Here is a 17564-nt window from a genome sequence, read left to right as displayed (position 1 = left end):
CCTTGACACGGCAGGGCAGCCCACGTTACTAGTATCATCCATGCGCTTTCCCGTTCCCCACCCTGTAAACCCGCTGACTCTACCTGCCATTCCTCACATATGCCCCACACTGTGATGCTTCTACCTCCTTGATCATATTGTTGTCCCCTTAACACTCGATCCAAAAAAAATATTGGTGTGTCCACGTCCGCCTTCACCTATACCGGAAGGCCCGAGTCAAAGGCTTCCAGCACCGGGATGCCTTGGCCCAGCTTCCCCGTCTGACTTCACATAATGCTCCCTCTCCAGCTCCTTTTACGTCTCTCATCAGTCTTGTTGCATCTTGTTAGGAACAAACACGTACGTGTCCCACTAGAGCCAAACCTGGAATGTGCCCTGCTCATCTTGAGATCTGTCTAGGGCTACTGTGGTGTCTTGCACCCAGTGGGGGGCGTTTACCCAGTATCGACCTGATGGCATTGGGTGCAGGGGTTGTAATTCCAGACAGATGGAGCACAAGCTTCCCATTCAGCATGGGGGTCAACTGAAGGAACTTCCAAGACTTGGAGGAAGAACGTGTCTTTGTTGATCTGTCATCTGATGAGTGTAGCTGTGAAAGGATATAAGACAGAAAGAGAAAAATTATAAGAGGATAAAAATTTAGTGTTGGCTTCCCTGGTGGCGCAGTGGTTGAGAATCTGCCTGCCAATGCAGGGGACACGGGTTCCAGCCCTGGTCTGGGAGGATCCCACATGCCACGGAGCAACTACGCCCGTGAGCCACAACTACTGAGCCTGCGCGTCTGGAGCCTGTGCTCCGCAACTGGAGAGGCCGTGACAGTGAGAGGCCCACGCACCGCGATGAAGAGTGGCCCCCGCTCTCCACAACTAGAGAAAGCCCTCGCGCAGAAACGAAGACCCAGCACAGCCCAAAATAAATAAATAAATAAATAAATAAATTTAAATATAACAGTGTGTCCATGTCAATCCCAAAACTCCCTAACTATCCCTTAAAAAAAAAAAAAAAATTTAGTGTTATTGAGACATGACCTTCCTTAAAGTAGGAAAACGTTTTCCTCTCTGGAGAGAAAGGAGGTTTTCTAAGTGGGGCCAGGTAGCGCTAAGGGGTGAGAGCCGTGCCTGCGAGTGTTTTATGTGGCCGCGCGGTGTCTGGCCGTCCATTTACACTTCCTTTACAATGTTCTAGGACCCAGCTCAGTCTTCTGGTTTTCATCCTTCAGGGTCTGTGGTTGCAGTCGGAACGCTGACTGGGAGGTAAGTGCATGTCGCATGGCTTGGGCTTTCAGAGTTCACGGGAAAGAGGCTTGTTGTCTGTGTGTCCCCAGCGACAGGCACAGGGTAGCTCTCGGCTGCCCCTCTCAGCTCCTAATGACTTGCCGGGAATTAAGTCCGAGCTCGAAAGTGAAACCTGAGGCAGTGGCCCTTCACGTTTTGGACTTTGGGAAAACCCGAGGGAAGCTGTGGACCCCTCTCCCAGAAGAGGCCCCAGCTCCACACACACAGGATTGTGGGGCTTCTCAGCTTCGGAATGGGGCAACAAAGAATTTCAAAGCACTGCGGATTTTAAATGCTTTTTCTCGCTGCCCTGTCAGACTTTTAGAAACTGCCCAGATCCTGAGCCTCATGTCTGATTCAGCCAACACTTATTTGCCAAAGCGCCTCTGATATGCCAGGCCCTAGCTCTGCGCTTGAATCCCAGCTTTACCACTTAGCCGCAGTGTGTCTTTGAGCCAGTTACATAACCTCTCTGAGTTTGTTTCTTCCTCTGTAAATTGTGACGATATATCTGCCTGGCCGTACACTGATGACTGAGGGAGACAATGGATGAAGCAGCTCCTGGGGTTGCCTGGCAGGCGATTTCGGTGGTTATTATTATATCATTGTTTCATAAGATTCGATCATACTTTTATATTGTTTCTCATAGTATCTACACGTATTATAGCTTAATTCATATACCATTGGTGATCCCCTCCTCTCTAAAGAGCGTACCACTTATGGAGAGGGAAGTGGGGAGGGGCAACACAGGGGTAGGGGAGTAAGAGGTACAAACTATTAAATATACAGTAAGCTACAAGGATATATTGTACACCATGGGGAATATAGCCAATATTTTATAATAACTATAAATGGAGTGTAAGCTTTAAAAATTGTGAATCACTACATTGTATGCTTGTAACTTATAAAATATTGTACAGCAACTGTGCTTCAAAAAAAAGGAATACCACTTAGATTCTGTTGCTAGGAACTTAGAGTATGTATAAAGAAAGAGTAACCATTTATAAATCATAGGTGGCAACATCTTAAGAGTTGGGCACCTTGTATCCAACAGAATCCTTCGTGAAAATGTTTGCACACACACACACACACACACACGCACACTCCTTTGACCTCTCTTAGAGACATCTGAAGCTTCCAACTCAGCAGGCTCTGATGAACGGCTGCCAGCCAGTTACTGCCGTCAGCTACGTGCTGACTCTGTGTGGCAGGACAGGGTATGGGACAGTGCCAGCTGCTCAGAATCACAGACAGTGTCCTGTAGGAGGAAGAGAGATGGAACATGCAACCTAATCCTTCCCCTCGTTTATGCCTCCCCCGCCCCTGGTCCTGGTACCAGGCTTAGCTCTCGATGGGGCAGGTTAACACGATGTTTCAAAGGCACAGCCCAGACAGCCCAGTCTCTCTGCTTCTTCTATTCTGACCTCTGTTAAAGTTAAATAGCACAGGGACTTCTCTGGTGGTGCAGTGGTTAAGAATCTGCCTGCCAATGCAGGGGACACGGGTTCGAGCCCTGGTCCGGGAACATGCCACGTGTGGCGGAGCAGCTAAGCCCGTGAGCCACAACTACTGAGCCTACGCTCTAGAGCCCGCGAGCCAGAACTACTGAGCCCACGCGCCACAACTACTGAAGCCCACACGCCTAGAGCCCGTGCTCCGCAACAAGAGAAGCCACCGCAGTGAGAAGCCCGCGCACCGCAATGAAGAGAAGCCCCCGCTTGCCACAACTAGAGAAAGCCCACATGCAGCAACCCAAGGCAGCCAAAAATAAATAAATAAATTTATATTTTTAAAAAAAAGTTAAATAGCACACATTAAAGGTAAATGGTTGTTAAAGATGCAAGGAAGCAAAGCTGAGACGCCAAATCCAGATGTCAGGGGTCAGCCAGCCCCCTTGAGTGGTGCTGATTAGGGCCCTGAGTGGATAGTGACTCCGGCTCAGTGGACACGCCGATGGATGTGTGTCATCAAGGTTTGAAACGGCAGCAGCAGGGAGTCCACATTCCTTTTCATCCCTGAAAACACTGGGGTCCCACTCACTGCCACTACTTGAGAACATGTGGGCAGGAGAGTTCAATCTTCCCGCCGTTTAACAAACATCAACCGAGTACCGTGTCCTGATTAGAGGATTTGGAGCACTTCCATGTCCGTTATAATTTGACTGATTGGACGCTGGGCCTGCAAAGTCATTCTGGGCATTTATTCCCATTTTACAGTTGGGGAAACTGAGCCCAGAGAGGCTAAATTCAAAGGCCAGTCCTCTACTCGCCCTTCTGCCACTCTCTGGGTCATTTCTTTCACCCAGCTGGTTGCACACCAGCATCACAGAAGGTCAGATGCTGGCCCAGCTCTGCTTGCAGCAGCACTGGAGGTTGTCCCGGCCCCATCCTCCTATACCCATCCTGCCTTGCCCTGGGCCAGATCTCTGGGTGAGCTTGTGCAGTGGCCCCTTTGCTGCTTCCTCTGGCCCCAGGCTGGGGGTAGGTGTTGGTTCATCTTCCCTGCCCAGGGCTTTCTCTCCTTTGATGTGTAAGTGACGAAACTCAAACACTAGGGAACCCTGCCATAGCATCAGTAACTGAATCATTTCCCATAGTACCCAGTTTGCTGCTCCTATCTTTAGGAAATGCTCATATGTAAGAAATTTTCTTTAAATGAAAGCTGGGAATAAGAATTCTTATTAAGCAAATACAGAGCATTTTTAAGCTCTTAGGTTAATTGTTTTTAACAGCCTTGCTGTGACGGTAATAGTCTTCATTTTCTCACTAAACAACTGATTTGTACTTTTCCCCATGTTTACAACAGGTGGTTCGTGTTTGACACAGAAACGAAAGACTTGGTCACCGTCCACACGGATGGAAATGAACAGCTGTCTGTGATGCGTTACTCACCAGGTTAGAATACGGTCCATTCACTCTGACAGATTGAAGTTCTCTGTAGATGTCTTTAAAGAAAAACATTCACAAGCCCCCTCAAGAGCGAAATTTAAACTATATCTGCACATAATTGTGGCACTTGGGCATTCTCAACCTCCCTTCTTTGGGTCACTATGCTTGTGTGGGTTTTTTTGTTTGTTTCAGCATGTCAAAAAGAACTTTTATTATACTTATAATAGCCTCTCAGGCACTCATGCTTTCTTGCCAGGTGCCTTTGGAGCAGTTTACTTGTATGTTTTTTAACTTTTTATTACAGAAAATTTCAAACAGGGACAAAATTGGACAGAATAGCGTAATGAACCCCCATGTACCCATCACCCAGCTTCAACAATTATCGACTCTTAGCCATTTTGTTCACCCATAGCCCCACCCACTGCCCCCTCCCATGTTGTTGTTGAAGCCGTTCCCAGACATCTTATCCTTTCATCTGTTAATGTTAATAAATAGAGAGATCTAAAAAAGATGAGGACCCTTTTTTAACAGCTTTATTGAGGTGTAATTTACATACAATATTTCTCTTTATGAATGTACAATTCAGTGATTCTTAGTAAATTTGTAGAGTTGTGCGACCATCACCACCATCCAGTTTTAGAACCTTCCCATCACCCCCAAAAGTTCCCTCCCTGCCTATTAGTAATTAATTTCTACTCCCACCCCCAGCCCTAGGCAACATAAATGGCCTTTTCTGAACATTTCATATCACTGGAGTCGTACAACACGTCACCTGTTGCATCTGACTTCTTTAAGTTAAAATAATGTTTGTGAGGTTATTCATGTTATTGTGTGTGTATCAGTAGTTTATTCCTTTTTAATTGCTAGATAGTATCCCATTTTACGGATATGTCATGTTTGGTTTATCCATTCATCAGTTAGGGGATATTTGGATTGTTTCTGTGTTTTGGCTATTATGAATAATGCTGCTAGGAACATTGATCATATGTCCATATTGGTTGGTTTCTTTTTTTTTTGCCCGCGCCTCATGGCTTGCGGGATCTTAGTTCCCCGATCAGGGATCGAACCACACCCTCAGCAGTGAAAGCTCGGAGTTCTAACCACTGGACTGCCAGGGAAGAAGTCCCCATATGTACATTTTGTACTCATAAGTCTCTTTTACTCCATAGGCGCCCTCTCTCTCTCTCTCTCTCTCTTTCTCTCTCATAGGCGCCCTCTCTCTCTCTCTCTCTCTCTCTCTCCACACACACAGGCAAACACACGCCACCCTCACTTGCAGTTCATTTGTTGAAGAAGCTGCTTCATTTTTCCCAGAGCATTTTCCACACTCTGGATTTTTGTGACTGCATCTCTGTGGTGTTGCTTAACATGTCCCTCTGTCCCCCATATTTCCTGTAATGTAATTTGGGATCTAGATCCTCTTCCGGCTCTATGTGTTTTGGTCTCCTCTTCCTACAAGAGACACATGAGGTCTGCTTGTCTCGCTGTCTATGCCATTAGAGCCGTCACTGCCCAACACTTAGATCCATAAGGGGACTGGTTTTTCTATTTTAGCCTTTCTTCATTTATCAAATATAGTACTTCTATAAAGAGAAACTTCCCTTCATCTACTTTTTGTTACCCAAATAGTATACTATTTTGTTACCCAGTCATATGGTAGAGTTAACCAAGATAAATGCTTAGTTTCTTTCCCTTTATTTACCAGTTTCCAAGATAGTGAGTTTGTTCTCTGCTCCCTTTAACAATGATCAGTTGCTGCTGGTGGGGGTTTTGGTGCCATTATGAATTTAAGTGTATTTGGTATGTTTCAGTCTGTGATGGTTATGGTACGTGGAACAGTTTATCCATTATTGGCCACTTCAGTTTGGCTGCCGAGTCCTTTTGACAGCTTGGGTTCCTGGGATGCTCATGGCTACTGGGTAGATCATTGTTTCTAAGCCTCATCATTTATGCTTTTGGTTTAGGAAGCACTCTTTCTCTGTGATATGTAGGACCTTCAGCTATGTGAACACTACTGGAAATAGCAGTTTTAGTCCTTGGAAATACTTGGCCAAGACTGAATTGCCATCACTCTGTAGGAGTCTTCTATTTTATAAGCTGATAGATGGTCGTACCTATCTCATGGTGGGGCTATGTTCTTGTTCTCTAGAGGTAACCTTATAGAAAGAGTACCCTTTTTAGACCCTTGCACCCAAAGACTTACAACTTCTCATCCTAAACAGACAACTGCACAGCCACCTTGGGGACCTTTTCTCCATGTTGAGAAGTACCTTACTTCACTCGACATTTTAAGTGTCCTATTTCGTTCTGTTCATCCTGGGCAATATTTTGCATCCTCCTACGTGCTTCGCATCATTTTCTTAGTTATTTTGAACCTCTGCTGAGTGCAGGAGGGCCTCATCTACAGCTGCTTTTCTAGAAAGCCCTCAGATATCTATTAGCTCCTGCTAACGTAGCAGGGTCCTTTTGGGAGTCCATTTCTATCTCTTGTCAGTTATACTAATGACTGTCCCCTGGAGACCAGAGAGCTCTCACTACCAGTAACTCTGCCTCTCAGGTTTTAGAGTCATTGACTGGAGGCTGTGTGGGGCAGAGGTGATGAGCCTGGGCCAAATCAGGGTGACCTGCATGTGGATCCAGTGCCCTCTCTTCATTAGCCAGCTGTCCCTTGTCAAATCAGACAAGTTATTGTGGGGCTCAACCAAAAGAGGAGGTGTGAACGTGCCCTCTGAAGAGCAGAGCATTATGCAGATGGCATGGGTGATGTGATGTCATCAGCAGCAGTGGCAGTGGTGGTGGCCCCAGATCCTCGGGCTGTGGCCCCGAGTCCCATAGTGTTTTGTTCAGCACTGTATGCCCAGCACCTAGCTGGGAGGAGATGCAACAGAGTACAAAGAGGAGGTAATATATACATAGACAGAATAGATGCTCGGTGAATATTAGTTGATGCATGAATGCAGACAGACTAACTACAGTGCATCTGACTAGTTGCAAAGCACACTGTGATCGTCATTATGAGTTTTCTCGTTGCACACGAGATTTTTCAGGCACGTGGGCTTTACTATTGTAGATTACCGGCTGGCTCCTTTTCGGATTCAGGTATTTACAGATTTTAGACACACACACACACACACACACACACAATTAGATGCCCAAACACAGGCTGCCACACAGGAAACTGCTGCCAAATCCCAGCCTGCATTTGCAGCCATCTCCCAGTGGCTCCCTGAGCTGTGCTTTGCTAAGAAGAGAAGACATCAAACTATGAGGGCTTTTTTCTCATTCGGTGGGCCACCGGTCGACTGTTGTTGTCATCTTCTCTACCTGGCTTGATGGTTGTTTTAAGGTGAGTTTGAGGTTAGCAGTCCTCTCTATAGAGCAGTCTGGTGCAGAGGCCCTTTTTAAGTGGGGAATATGAATTCAGGAGTCAATTCCCTTCACTTTCACTATGCAGAGTACCTGATAAGAGTCCTTCCATCTAGGTTGGAGAGAGAGTTCTTTAAAAAATGTCTTTTACAGTATTCATAATCTCCTGGGTGCAGGTCATGGTGCATCTGATCTTCATCCAAAGATAAATAACTGTAATCAGCTTCAGAAACAAGCTTAGAATATCCTGTTAATAATTCAGTTAAACTTTAATGTAACATAGCAACAAAGAAGCATCTTGGATGTAGGTAGTAAATACAGAAACCTCAATATATATAAAACCTCAGTATCCACAAGGGTGTATTATTGAAACATAATTTTTCTTTCTAAATTATCCTCATTTTAGCTAATAAATATTTGAAAAACTAACAAAGCAAATAACTTGACCTTGAAATGGTCTTAAGGATGAAAAAAAAGAACTTAATCTGATGCCCATCCCACCCCAGATTCACGTGTGAGTGAAGAGAAATTTCGTATTTAGTCACGTGGCCAGCATTCAACGTGCTGTGCTTTGTTTTAAGTCCAGGGAAGAAAATGCAGGCTTTTAAATAAATATATACAATTCTATGTTAAATAAATAGATAATCCTCATTTTTACCAAATATAGTCAAATTAAGACTAAATTGTTTGCAAAATACGTCTGGTTTCAGTAAACTTGGCCTGATTACTTACATAAATGTAATTGATCATATAGGCTGTTTTAAATTTGGCTTTGCTGGGACTTTTCATAGGGAATCTCAAATTGAACTTTCAAAAGCCCTCTCAAAGCCAGGAAAGCCACACCAAAGACTTGCCATTAGATTCTGCCTGCGATACCTATAGACTTAGGTGAATTGCTCTTTTCTCAAGGTCCAAAATATCTTGAGGTTACTGCACCTGCCAGGAAAGGGCCTTCCTTATTCACCTGGAAAGGCTGCTGGGAACCTAAGAGTTTCCAAATTCTGGAGAGGTCAGGTAAAGAGAAAAGATAAATGCTTCAATTCTGTTTACAAAGGTATAATTTACTAAACTGCTGTGAGTCATAATTAGCTTAAGGGGAAAGGTTCCCTTATCTGGAAAACAAAGATTAAAAGCCAGTAATGTTTCAGATGAAAGTCACAAAAATTATAATCATATTTTTCAGTTCATTCAATCCCATGTAATTAATTTTTGTTCCACTTGAGTCCAGTTTTTCCATCAATTCTGTTGACCTTGTCTGACGATTGAGGGTGATAATGACAGTGATAATTTCAAGAAATTTTTAAGGTTTTTGTTAAGGCTTATATGATTTTCCCAGTGACATGGGTGCCTTTGAACACTGGAGATTGTGGAAAGTATATGCCAAGTGGAAAGCACCATTTCTAACAGTTTCTTTGTCATTGTGAGGACATTAGCCTTGCAGCAAGAGAAGGCTTTAACCCATCAAACAAAAATGGGGTTTTCCAGGGAGCAGGGAGAGCCAAGCAGCCGTCATGGGTTTCCCATAGCCCTAGCTGTTTTACCTCACAGCTACTGTCTGCCCATCTTAATTATCTGGTTTAGGAGCAGACTGCTGCCACGTCACAAGCGTCAGGATGGCAGAAGTCTAACAATGGGGGGTTAACTTTTGTAGAAGCAGAAAATTTTTTGTATCTACATCGTTACATAACCTTTACAGATTTTGTTGTTGCCTTTGCCTGAAAGTCAGCTGGAGCATTTCCCTAATACTTGGGTTCAGGCCCTTTAGTGTGAGCCTCAATTTTGATGACAAATAGCATTTTATGTCAGGACAGATAAGATTTCCAAGAATTTCATATAATTTCTGGAACACCTATAATATATACTTACGTAGACAGAACATAAAGAAGGCTTAATGTTATCTTTTATTTGACCACACTTCCCATGTTATTTAACATACCAAATAAACCTAATTAGTTTAATATCTCTCTTTGAGATGCTTCAGGACAAAATCACTTTCTTTTCCCTTAACAAAATGCATTTCCATTCCGTATCTTCTTTTACTGAAAACACACATCTTATTTTCCTTGTATACTGAAATATTTCCCTTATTATTTCTAGTAGCATGAATTACATATATATTATAATTTTTAACCCTTAAAAAACATTAACCTCTAGCAAAAACCAAGAAGCAATTGTGAACTGTTTCTCATATTAACATTTCCCGATTGGCAAACTTATGAAAATTTTCTATAACGTCTAGAAACATACATCTTCTTATAGCATAATTTCTTTTCTCAATGTGGTGTAAGATGTGTGTCCCGCACCGCGATGAAGAGTGGCCCCCGCTCACCGCAACTAGAGAAAGCCCTCGCACAGAAACGAAAAACCAACACACCCAAAAATAAATAAATAAATAAATAAATTTTAAAAAGATGTGTGTCCAATAAACCCAAACATCTTTAGTTTTTCTCTAATAAGAAGACAAAGTAGGTAAACTTAGATTTGCTTAGCAATTAAAGTTTTAGTATTTTATCTTATTTGGAAATGATCTGTATATTTAATGAATTTCCATAATTTATATTAACTTAGCAAAACTCTATAAAGTTTCAAGTTACCAAAATCTGGAGGAACTATTTTTAAGTAAACGTACTATATATAAAACTTAATTATTCTTAAAGAGTTTACCTAAAAAGTTTTATCTCATGTATCTCTATTTCCCTACTTATGAAAACATCATCATACCAAGTTAATTTTCTTGTTGACAAGTTTTGGAACAGAGATAACATGAGCTTATTGACTTTTTTTAAAATATTTTTTTGGGTTTTTTTTTTGGCTGCGTCGGGTCTTAGTTGCGGCACGCGGGATCTCCGTTGAGGCATTCGGGATCTTTTGTTGTGGCGCGCCGGCTCTTCATTGTGGTGCACGGGCTTCTCTCTAGTTGTGGTGTGTGGGGTTTTTTTTCTCTTCTCTAGTTGTGGCGTGCAGGCTCCAAGGCGCATGGGCTCTGTACTTTGCAGCACACGGGCTCCAGTTGAGTTACACGAGCTCAGTAGTTGTGGCGCACGGGCTTAGTTGCACCACGACATGTGGGATCTTAGTTCCCTGACCCAGGATCGAACCTGCGTCCCCTGCATCGGAAGGCGGATTCTTTACCACTGCACCACCAGGGAAGTCCCTTAATTGCCTTTCAATAAACCTAGGTATAATAAAAGTATTTTACTTAATGCTGATGACTTAAAGACGTGTCTGTATTAACCAAACCAACAACTTAAACTTATTTTCATTTAAGATTAATCCTGGATCATATGATACTTTAAAAATGTGAGGGGTTAGTTTCTTGTTATAGTTAGAAATATTTCATTGGTAAGCACTTACTTTTAAGTCAATTAAATAGAGCTCTTTTTCAAATTAATTTTGATAATATCATTTGGAGGTAGAAGCATGTTATATTTATAATGTACATACAGACATACACACATCCAGATAGACAGACAGAGATCTCATAGTTTTCCTGCTTGAGTTTTTAAAGGTCTCATTTCCCCTTTTCTGCAGTTTTAGGTTCTACTAGTTGAGCCAAGGCTGTGGTCTCAGGCAGTGTGGGCTGTGCTTGCATTTCAAGGACATGATAAGAGTTATACCTTCAATTTTGCTCCTAGGAGTACTTTTATTCTCTCAGGTCAGAATTTGGAAGAAAAATGTTTTATCAAGCCAGCTTTCTTTAATTGCACATGCAAAAACCAGTTTTAGAATGTCAAAAGAGTCCCCTTCTGGCCATTTTAGAGCTAGATTATTTCTACAATTGTAGAAGCCAGCCGGAGTTCCAGTGAGTGGCTGGCCTGTCTGGGAGCCGTTAGGCGTTAGAAGCGCAATTTCCTGATTTATTTTAGTTTCATTTTATTATACAGTACAAATCTTTCCAATTTTAAGCCGCATTTTAAAAAAAGTCAACCAACCCAGTTTACCCCAAAGTTCCTTCTAGGCCTTTCCTGCCTGGAAATTCCTTCTAGTTTTCTTACCTGGAAACTCCATCTAGATCCCTTGCCTGGAACTTCCCGCTAGGTTCCTTTCACCTAGGAAATGTACTGGTACCCCCTTAAGAGTCCAGGTCTTAAGATGACAGCTCAAATAAAAGTCACGGACTGCCACTTCATACAAGAAGATCCAGACATCAGGAAAAACTCACCGAACCAACCAACCTCAACTGAACTCAACTCACCGAACTTCAACCACCGAAGAGTGCTGTGAAGCTGGGGGTCTGGGGCTGGGGCTCAGAGGGTCCGTGCTTGCTACCTAACATCCATCCAAAGTAGACTCCAGCGACTTCCCTGGTGGTCCAGTGGTAAAGAATCTGCCTTCCAGTGCAGGGGACGCAGGTTCGATCCCTGACCAGGGAACCAAGATCCCACATGCCGCGGGGCCACTAAGCCCGTGCACCACAACTACTGAGCTTGCACGCCTCATCTAGAGAGCCCACGTGCTGCAACTACAGAGCCCATGCGCCTTGGAGCTCGCACGCCATAACTAGAGAGAATCCCGTGCGCCGCAACGAAAGATCCCACGTGCCGCAACTAAAACCCGACGCAGCCAAAAATAAATAGATAAATAAATATCAAAGGCTGGGGGGAGAAAAGTAGACTCCAGGTGACCCCACGTGGGTTTTTCTGATATCCTGCCAACTACGCCAAGCAATGTAGATGGAAATAATCAATAAGCCAGTCTCTAATGGGCATAGAACTGAGCCAAAGTGAGGACCATAGCCCAGGAGACAGCCTCTCAGGTGACTCTGAGGCGCTGCTCCGGAGAAGCATGGTTTGCAGCACAGTTTTATTCTTGTCAGAACAAAGAACTTCAAACGAGTCAGGGAGACATTTCTTCAAGGTTTAAAAAAAAGAACAGATCAGCACATACACAGCAAGTCAGGACGGCACCTGGTGCCTGGAAAAGGAATCTTATCATTGAGGGAGGCCCAGCACTGGCATCCCAGGAAGAGAGGCATTTAATCTTTATTTTTAACGTGGATATTCTTTACTTCTGGTCAATGCACCCTCTTCTTTAATGAGTAAAGCAGATGTATGGTGTATGTTTGATAGGCCACAAATAGGCTGTTTTAGCTAGCCTAAAATTCAAGTTAAATCATGAATAAGCCAGAATGCCTTCCCCAGACTTCAGCATGATCACATTTCTTCGCTAGCAGACACCTACCTACTGCCGCAGATGGGTTGTGTAGGATGAGCTTAGGTGGAAGTGAGACTGCTTTGTAAAACCTCTTTAAGGTTGATGTTATGTTGTGCAGGGGGTGGTGAGAGGTGAGCAGTTGCTTCCTGACGTTAAACTGTATGGGCTGAGAACTAAATCGTTCAGATAATTTCTCAATTCCGCAGGCACTAGTGAGAGGTCCAGGCTTCAGTGGCTAATCTGTATCTGGCGTTTGGTTGAAGTGGGAGGTTCAGAGCGATAGTCCCAGACACAGGTGCACGCTGGGAGCCAGTGAAGCAGAGCCTTTGGCGTGCATTAGAATCGCCCAGAGTGGGTGGGCTGGTGGAGGGGTTCTTTGGCATCCTGAGAACCACAAACCTAGAGCATTTCTGTGGATCATCTGATAACCATTTCAGTCACATTTTATTACATGTTTTCATTTATGAAATATCTTACATAAGATGGCCTAATCCTAATAAGCTAATGTTATATGAATTTTTACTGAAACCATAGTCACCTACAATTGCCAGGACGCTCGGAGGTTCATTAAATATAGAACTGTAGTAGGGGCAGTTCTCAAACTTGACACGCACATCAGGAACCTTACAGAGCACTTTGTCAGTGGACCAATGGAGTTTTGATTGGATTAAATTTGTAAATTTTTTAAAAGAAGAATGGAGATAGGAAGAAGATAATTTCATGTTCGTTAAGCCCAACTGCAAACACTTAGCCTGCCTGGTCTAGTTTCAACCTGTTGAAACTTGGATTAAAAATCTAAAACCCTAAACGTGAAGATGAAAAAGGGAAGATCACAATGAACTAATGCACTGCTCATGTGATTATACTGATCTCTTCTTTAATCTTATCCGTATCATTGAGACGTGGAGTTTCTCTGCTTTTATAAGAATGAATCAGAATCTGGTGTTCACTTGCATCACCCCAGCATCGAATCCCACCTCTGCTGCCCAGGTGGGACTAGAGACCCCCTGGGATGCAGCCCCTGCCACCCAGCCAACCTCTCTCCTGCCCACACAACGTCCCCGAGCCTGCGCTCCACCAGGCACGCTCCCCGTACAGGTGCAGCAGTCTCCCGCGGAGCCCCAGATCACCTGCCCCGTGTGACAAGCAGGGCGGATGCACAGCAGCCATACAGCTACCCTGGAGACCCTGCTGTGCCCCCACCTGGCGCACTGCCTCCCATGCCCACAGTTCACTCGTCCTTCCAGCCCAGGCCAAGCCCTGCCACGCACTGAGCTGTGTCGTCTCAGGCAAGTTACTGAACCTCAGTTTCGTCGTTTGCACAGCTGGACAAATTCTCCCTGCTCCTAAAATACTGTTGGACTTAGTTAAGAGCTGTGTGGAAACCCATCCCCAAACCCTGTAAAGAGGCAATCAGTGAAACTGGCTATGGTGTTATCTTTCTCCTCCAGGTGACCAGACCCCTGCTCTCTGTTCTTATGAGTCAGTCCTCCAGCTGATTTTTATTTGGGACCAAATGCCAGCTTCTTTTAGTCGAGTACGTTTAGGAATTTTGTAGTCTCTTGAGAGAGCTGGGGGTGAGGCATAGAGAGTTTATGGGTGAAAGGACGTGGTTCACAGGATGAGAAAGTGCTCTGGAGGTCCGATAAATAGGCAGCACTTGGGTTTCATCTGGCCTCTGATTAGCATATTGACTGAAACTGCTTGGTTTTGATGTATTAGGCAGACAGTTTTATTACATATTTATGAATGAGCTTAAACCGTTACATGAAAACTTTCTATTTCGAATTTTAAGGAGAAATTACAATCTCATTAGGCTGTTAGAAGTGAATTGCCAAGGGAGATTGTGAAATCCTATTTTTCATTCATCTTTAAAAACAGATATGGAGATGGTAGTTATACAGGTATTTTTGTCAAAACTCTTAGAATATGTGCATTTTATTGCATGTAGATTATACCTCAAAGTTGACTTTTAAGTGGTGGGTTTGAGAGAAGATTCTGGGAAGATGGTGAGTAGGAACCAGCAGGAATCTGTCTCCCCACCTAGACAGCAACTGGCAGAATCTGTCTGATAGAACTGTTTTGGAAAGCCAGAGTCTATTGAAGGCTTGCAACTTCCAGAGAAAGACTTGGATGGTAAGTTGCAGTTAATTTCAGTCAGTTTCAGCTCTTAGCACAGTGGCAGCTACCCACCCCTCACCTCCAGTCCCCTGACAGGCAACTGTGCATGTGCTCCTGGAGCAACAACAGAAAAACTAGCAACCCACTCAAAAACGGGCAAAAGGCTCTAATGGGCATTTCTTCAGAGAAGACATACAAATGGCCAGTAAGCACGTGAAAAGATGCTCAACATCACTACTCATTAAGGAAATGCAAATCAAAACTGCAAGGAGACGCCATCTCACACCCATTAAGATGACTACTATCAAAAAAAACAGAGAACAACAAGTGTTGGTGAGGATGTGGAGAAATGTGCACTGTTGGTGGGAATGTAAAATGGTACAGCCATTGCAGAAAACAGTACAGCGGTTCCTAAAACAATTAAAAGTAGAGTTAGCATATGGTCCAGCAATTCACTTCTGGATACATACCCAAAAGAATTGAAAGCAGAGTCTCGAAGAGGCATGTGTACACCCATGTTCATAGCATCATTATTGACAATAAGTAACCATGGAGGCAATCCAGGTGTCCATCAACAGATGAATGGATAAGTAAAATGTGATATACAGTGGAATATTATTCAGCCTCGAAAAGGAAGGAAATTCTAACACATGCTACAACACGGAAGAACCTTGACATCATGCCAAGTGAAATAAGCCAGTCACCAAAAGACAAATATTCTATGATTTCACTTATGAGGTACTTAGTGTAGTCAAAATCATAAAAGATGGAGAGGCAAAATCATAACAAATGCTTCCATGATGAAAGAGAGCTCATTATTTTAGAGTTAACAAATGATAAGGTCGTTCTTATCTAAAGATCGTTGTGCTTAAGAGTGTACAAGCCAGTAGATAGCTAGTGGGAAGCAGCTGCATAGCACAGGGAGATCAGCTCGGTGCTTTGTGACCACCTAGAGGCGTGGGATAGGGAGGATGGGAGGGAGATGCAAGAGGGAGGAGATATGGGGATATATGTATATGTATAGCTGATTCACTTTGTTATAAAGCAGAAACTAACACACCATTGTAAAGCAATTATACTCCAATAAAGATGTTAAAAAAAAGAGTGTACAAGCCAGGATGCATACATCATTTATCAGATTTTCAGCTGTTCTTTACCCTTATTCTTTGTCACAGGGGCAGTGGCATTTAGCAAAGAAATGCTCAGGCTCTGGTCAGACTTCTGGGTTCGAATCCCAGCTTCCATAAACCTGTGTGACCTTGTGCAAGTTACTTTACCATCCATGCCTCAGTTTCCTCTCCTGAAAAGTGGAGATAATATCCACCTCACAGGGGTCTATGAGGATTAAATAAGTGAATACAGGAGGAGTGTAGAATAGTACTGGTACATAGTAGTTACTCAACAAATGTCGCCTGTTATGATTATTTGATAGTAATTCTTGTTAGCATTTACTGTCTACTGTCGTCCTCAGCACTATCGTCAGGGCTTCATCTGCTGGAGGATCAAGTGCAGGTGGTCTGCCGGGCAGCTCTCTGGCCTCTAGAACCATCAGCAGCAGAGGGTGGCCCGTCCCCCAGCTTCAGCAGTCCTCGGCCCACTTACCCCACCCCCTCACGAGTCCTGCTTTGGACAGGCTAACTCTGACTTGCCAACACCTGGATTTTGACCAGGCATTGGCCAAGACTTCCGAAAATACCATTTCCTGATGGTGCCAGGCCATGCTATTTCCTGTAGGTCTTCCTACCTCGCGAGAAGGAAAACCAGGGGGAGGAGGTGGGGGGAGAACCGTTATTGACCTCATGACGTGCCAGTGGCCGCTAGGACCTTTACAGACATTGTCCAAGGGAATCCTCTGAATTTCCATGAGAAGTTGCCGTGCTTCGTGGATGGAGGAACTGGCGCTCAGTGAGAGGAGGGACGCATTCGCTGTCCCCGAGCTCGTGGGCAGAGACCCCCCTTCTCTAGGCTCCATTCTGGGTGCAGGTTGTCCGCCCCCCACGTGGTTCCTTTCTCCTTCCTTCCGGTACCTGGCCCCAGGAAAAGTCTGACCTCCTCCAGACTAGTCTCCCAGGCCCCGCTTCCTTCCCAGTACACCCTGGGCCTCCCCACTTTGGCTTCACACTCGGCAGGTTCATCTGCCAGCGACAGGGGCTGCTCTGCTTTTACATTACAGTGAGCTCCTTCCCTCGTGTTTCTACACGAGCATCACGGCCTGATTCCTTAAGCTTTCCTGATACCAGAAACCTGGGTAAAGGAGGTGCTAACTGATGGCCCATTGGAAGAGCAGCAGGAAGGGCCTTCTGGGTGGGGCAGGGGGGGATAAGGGGGGCGCTGTGTGCACAGAGGTGAGGGGAGAAGACCCTCCAGGCATGGGGGGAGGGGGCAGTGTGCACAGAGGTGAGGGGGAGGGCCTTCCAGGCAGGGGGGGAGGGGGGCAGTGTGTACAGAGGGGAGGGGGAGGGGGCAGCGTGTGCAGAGGGGAGGGGGAGGGCCTTCCAGGCAGGGGAGGAGGGGCAGTGTGCACAGAGGTGAGGGGGAGGGCCTTCCAGGCAGGGGGGAGGGGGCAGTGTGCACAGAGGTGAGGGGAGAGGGCCCTCCAGGCAGGGGGGAGGGGGGCAGCATGTACAGAGGGGAGGGGGAGGGGGCAGCATGTGCAGAGGTGAGGGGGAGGGCCTTCCAGGCAGGGGAGGAGGGGCAGTGTGCACACAGGTGAGGGGAGAGGGCCTTCCAGGCGGGGGGGGAGGGGGCAGCATGTGCAGAG

General features: G+C 44.8%; 1 protein-coding gene across 7 annotated transcripts in view; it reads left to right on the top strand.

Moving 5' to 3' along the window:
* The window catches only part of EML1 (EMAP like 1), a 198447-nt gene that overhangs the window by 174967 nt on the left and 5916 nt on the right, over positions 1-17564 (top strand). For all 7 annotated transcript variants that reach the window (XM_082450286.1, XM_082450282.1, XM_082450281.1 and 4 more), the window contains 2 exons: positions 1186-1253; positions 4080-4168. In XM_082450286.1, coding sequence (XP_082306412.1) covers positions 1186-1253; positions 4080-4168 — 157 coding nt within the window. The remainder of the gene's footprint in view (positions 1-1185; positions 1254-4079; positions 4169-17564) is intronic.

This window comes from Balaenoptera physalus, assembly GCF_965194825.1.
Source record: "Balaenoptera physalus genome assembly, chromosome: 2".
In the NCBI taxonomy this organism is placed as follows: Eukaryota; Metazoa; Chordata; class Mammalia; order Artiodactyla; family Balaenopteridae; genus Balaenoptera; species Balaenoptera physalus.
Note: the sequence above shows the minus strand (reverse complement) of the source record. Positions and strands in the feature narration are given on the sequence as shown.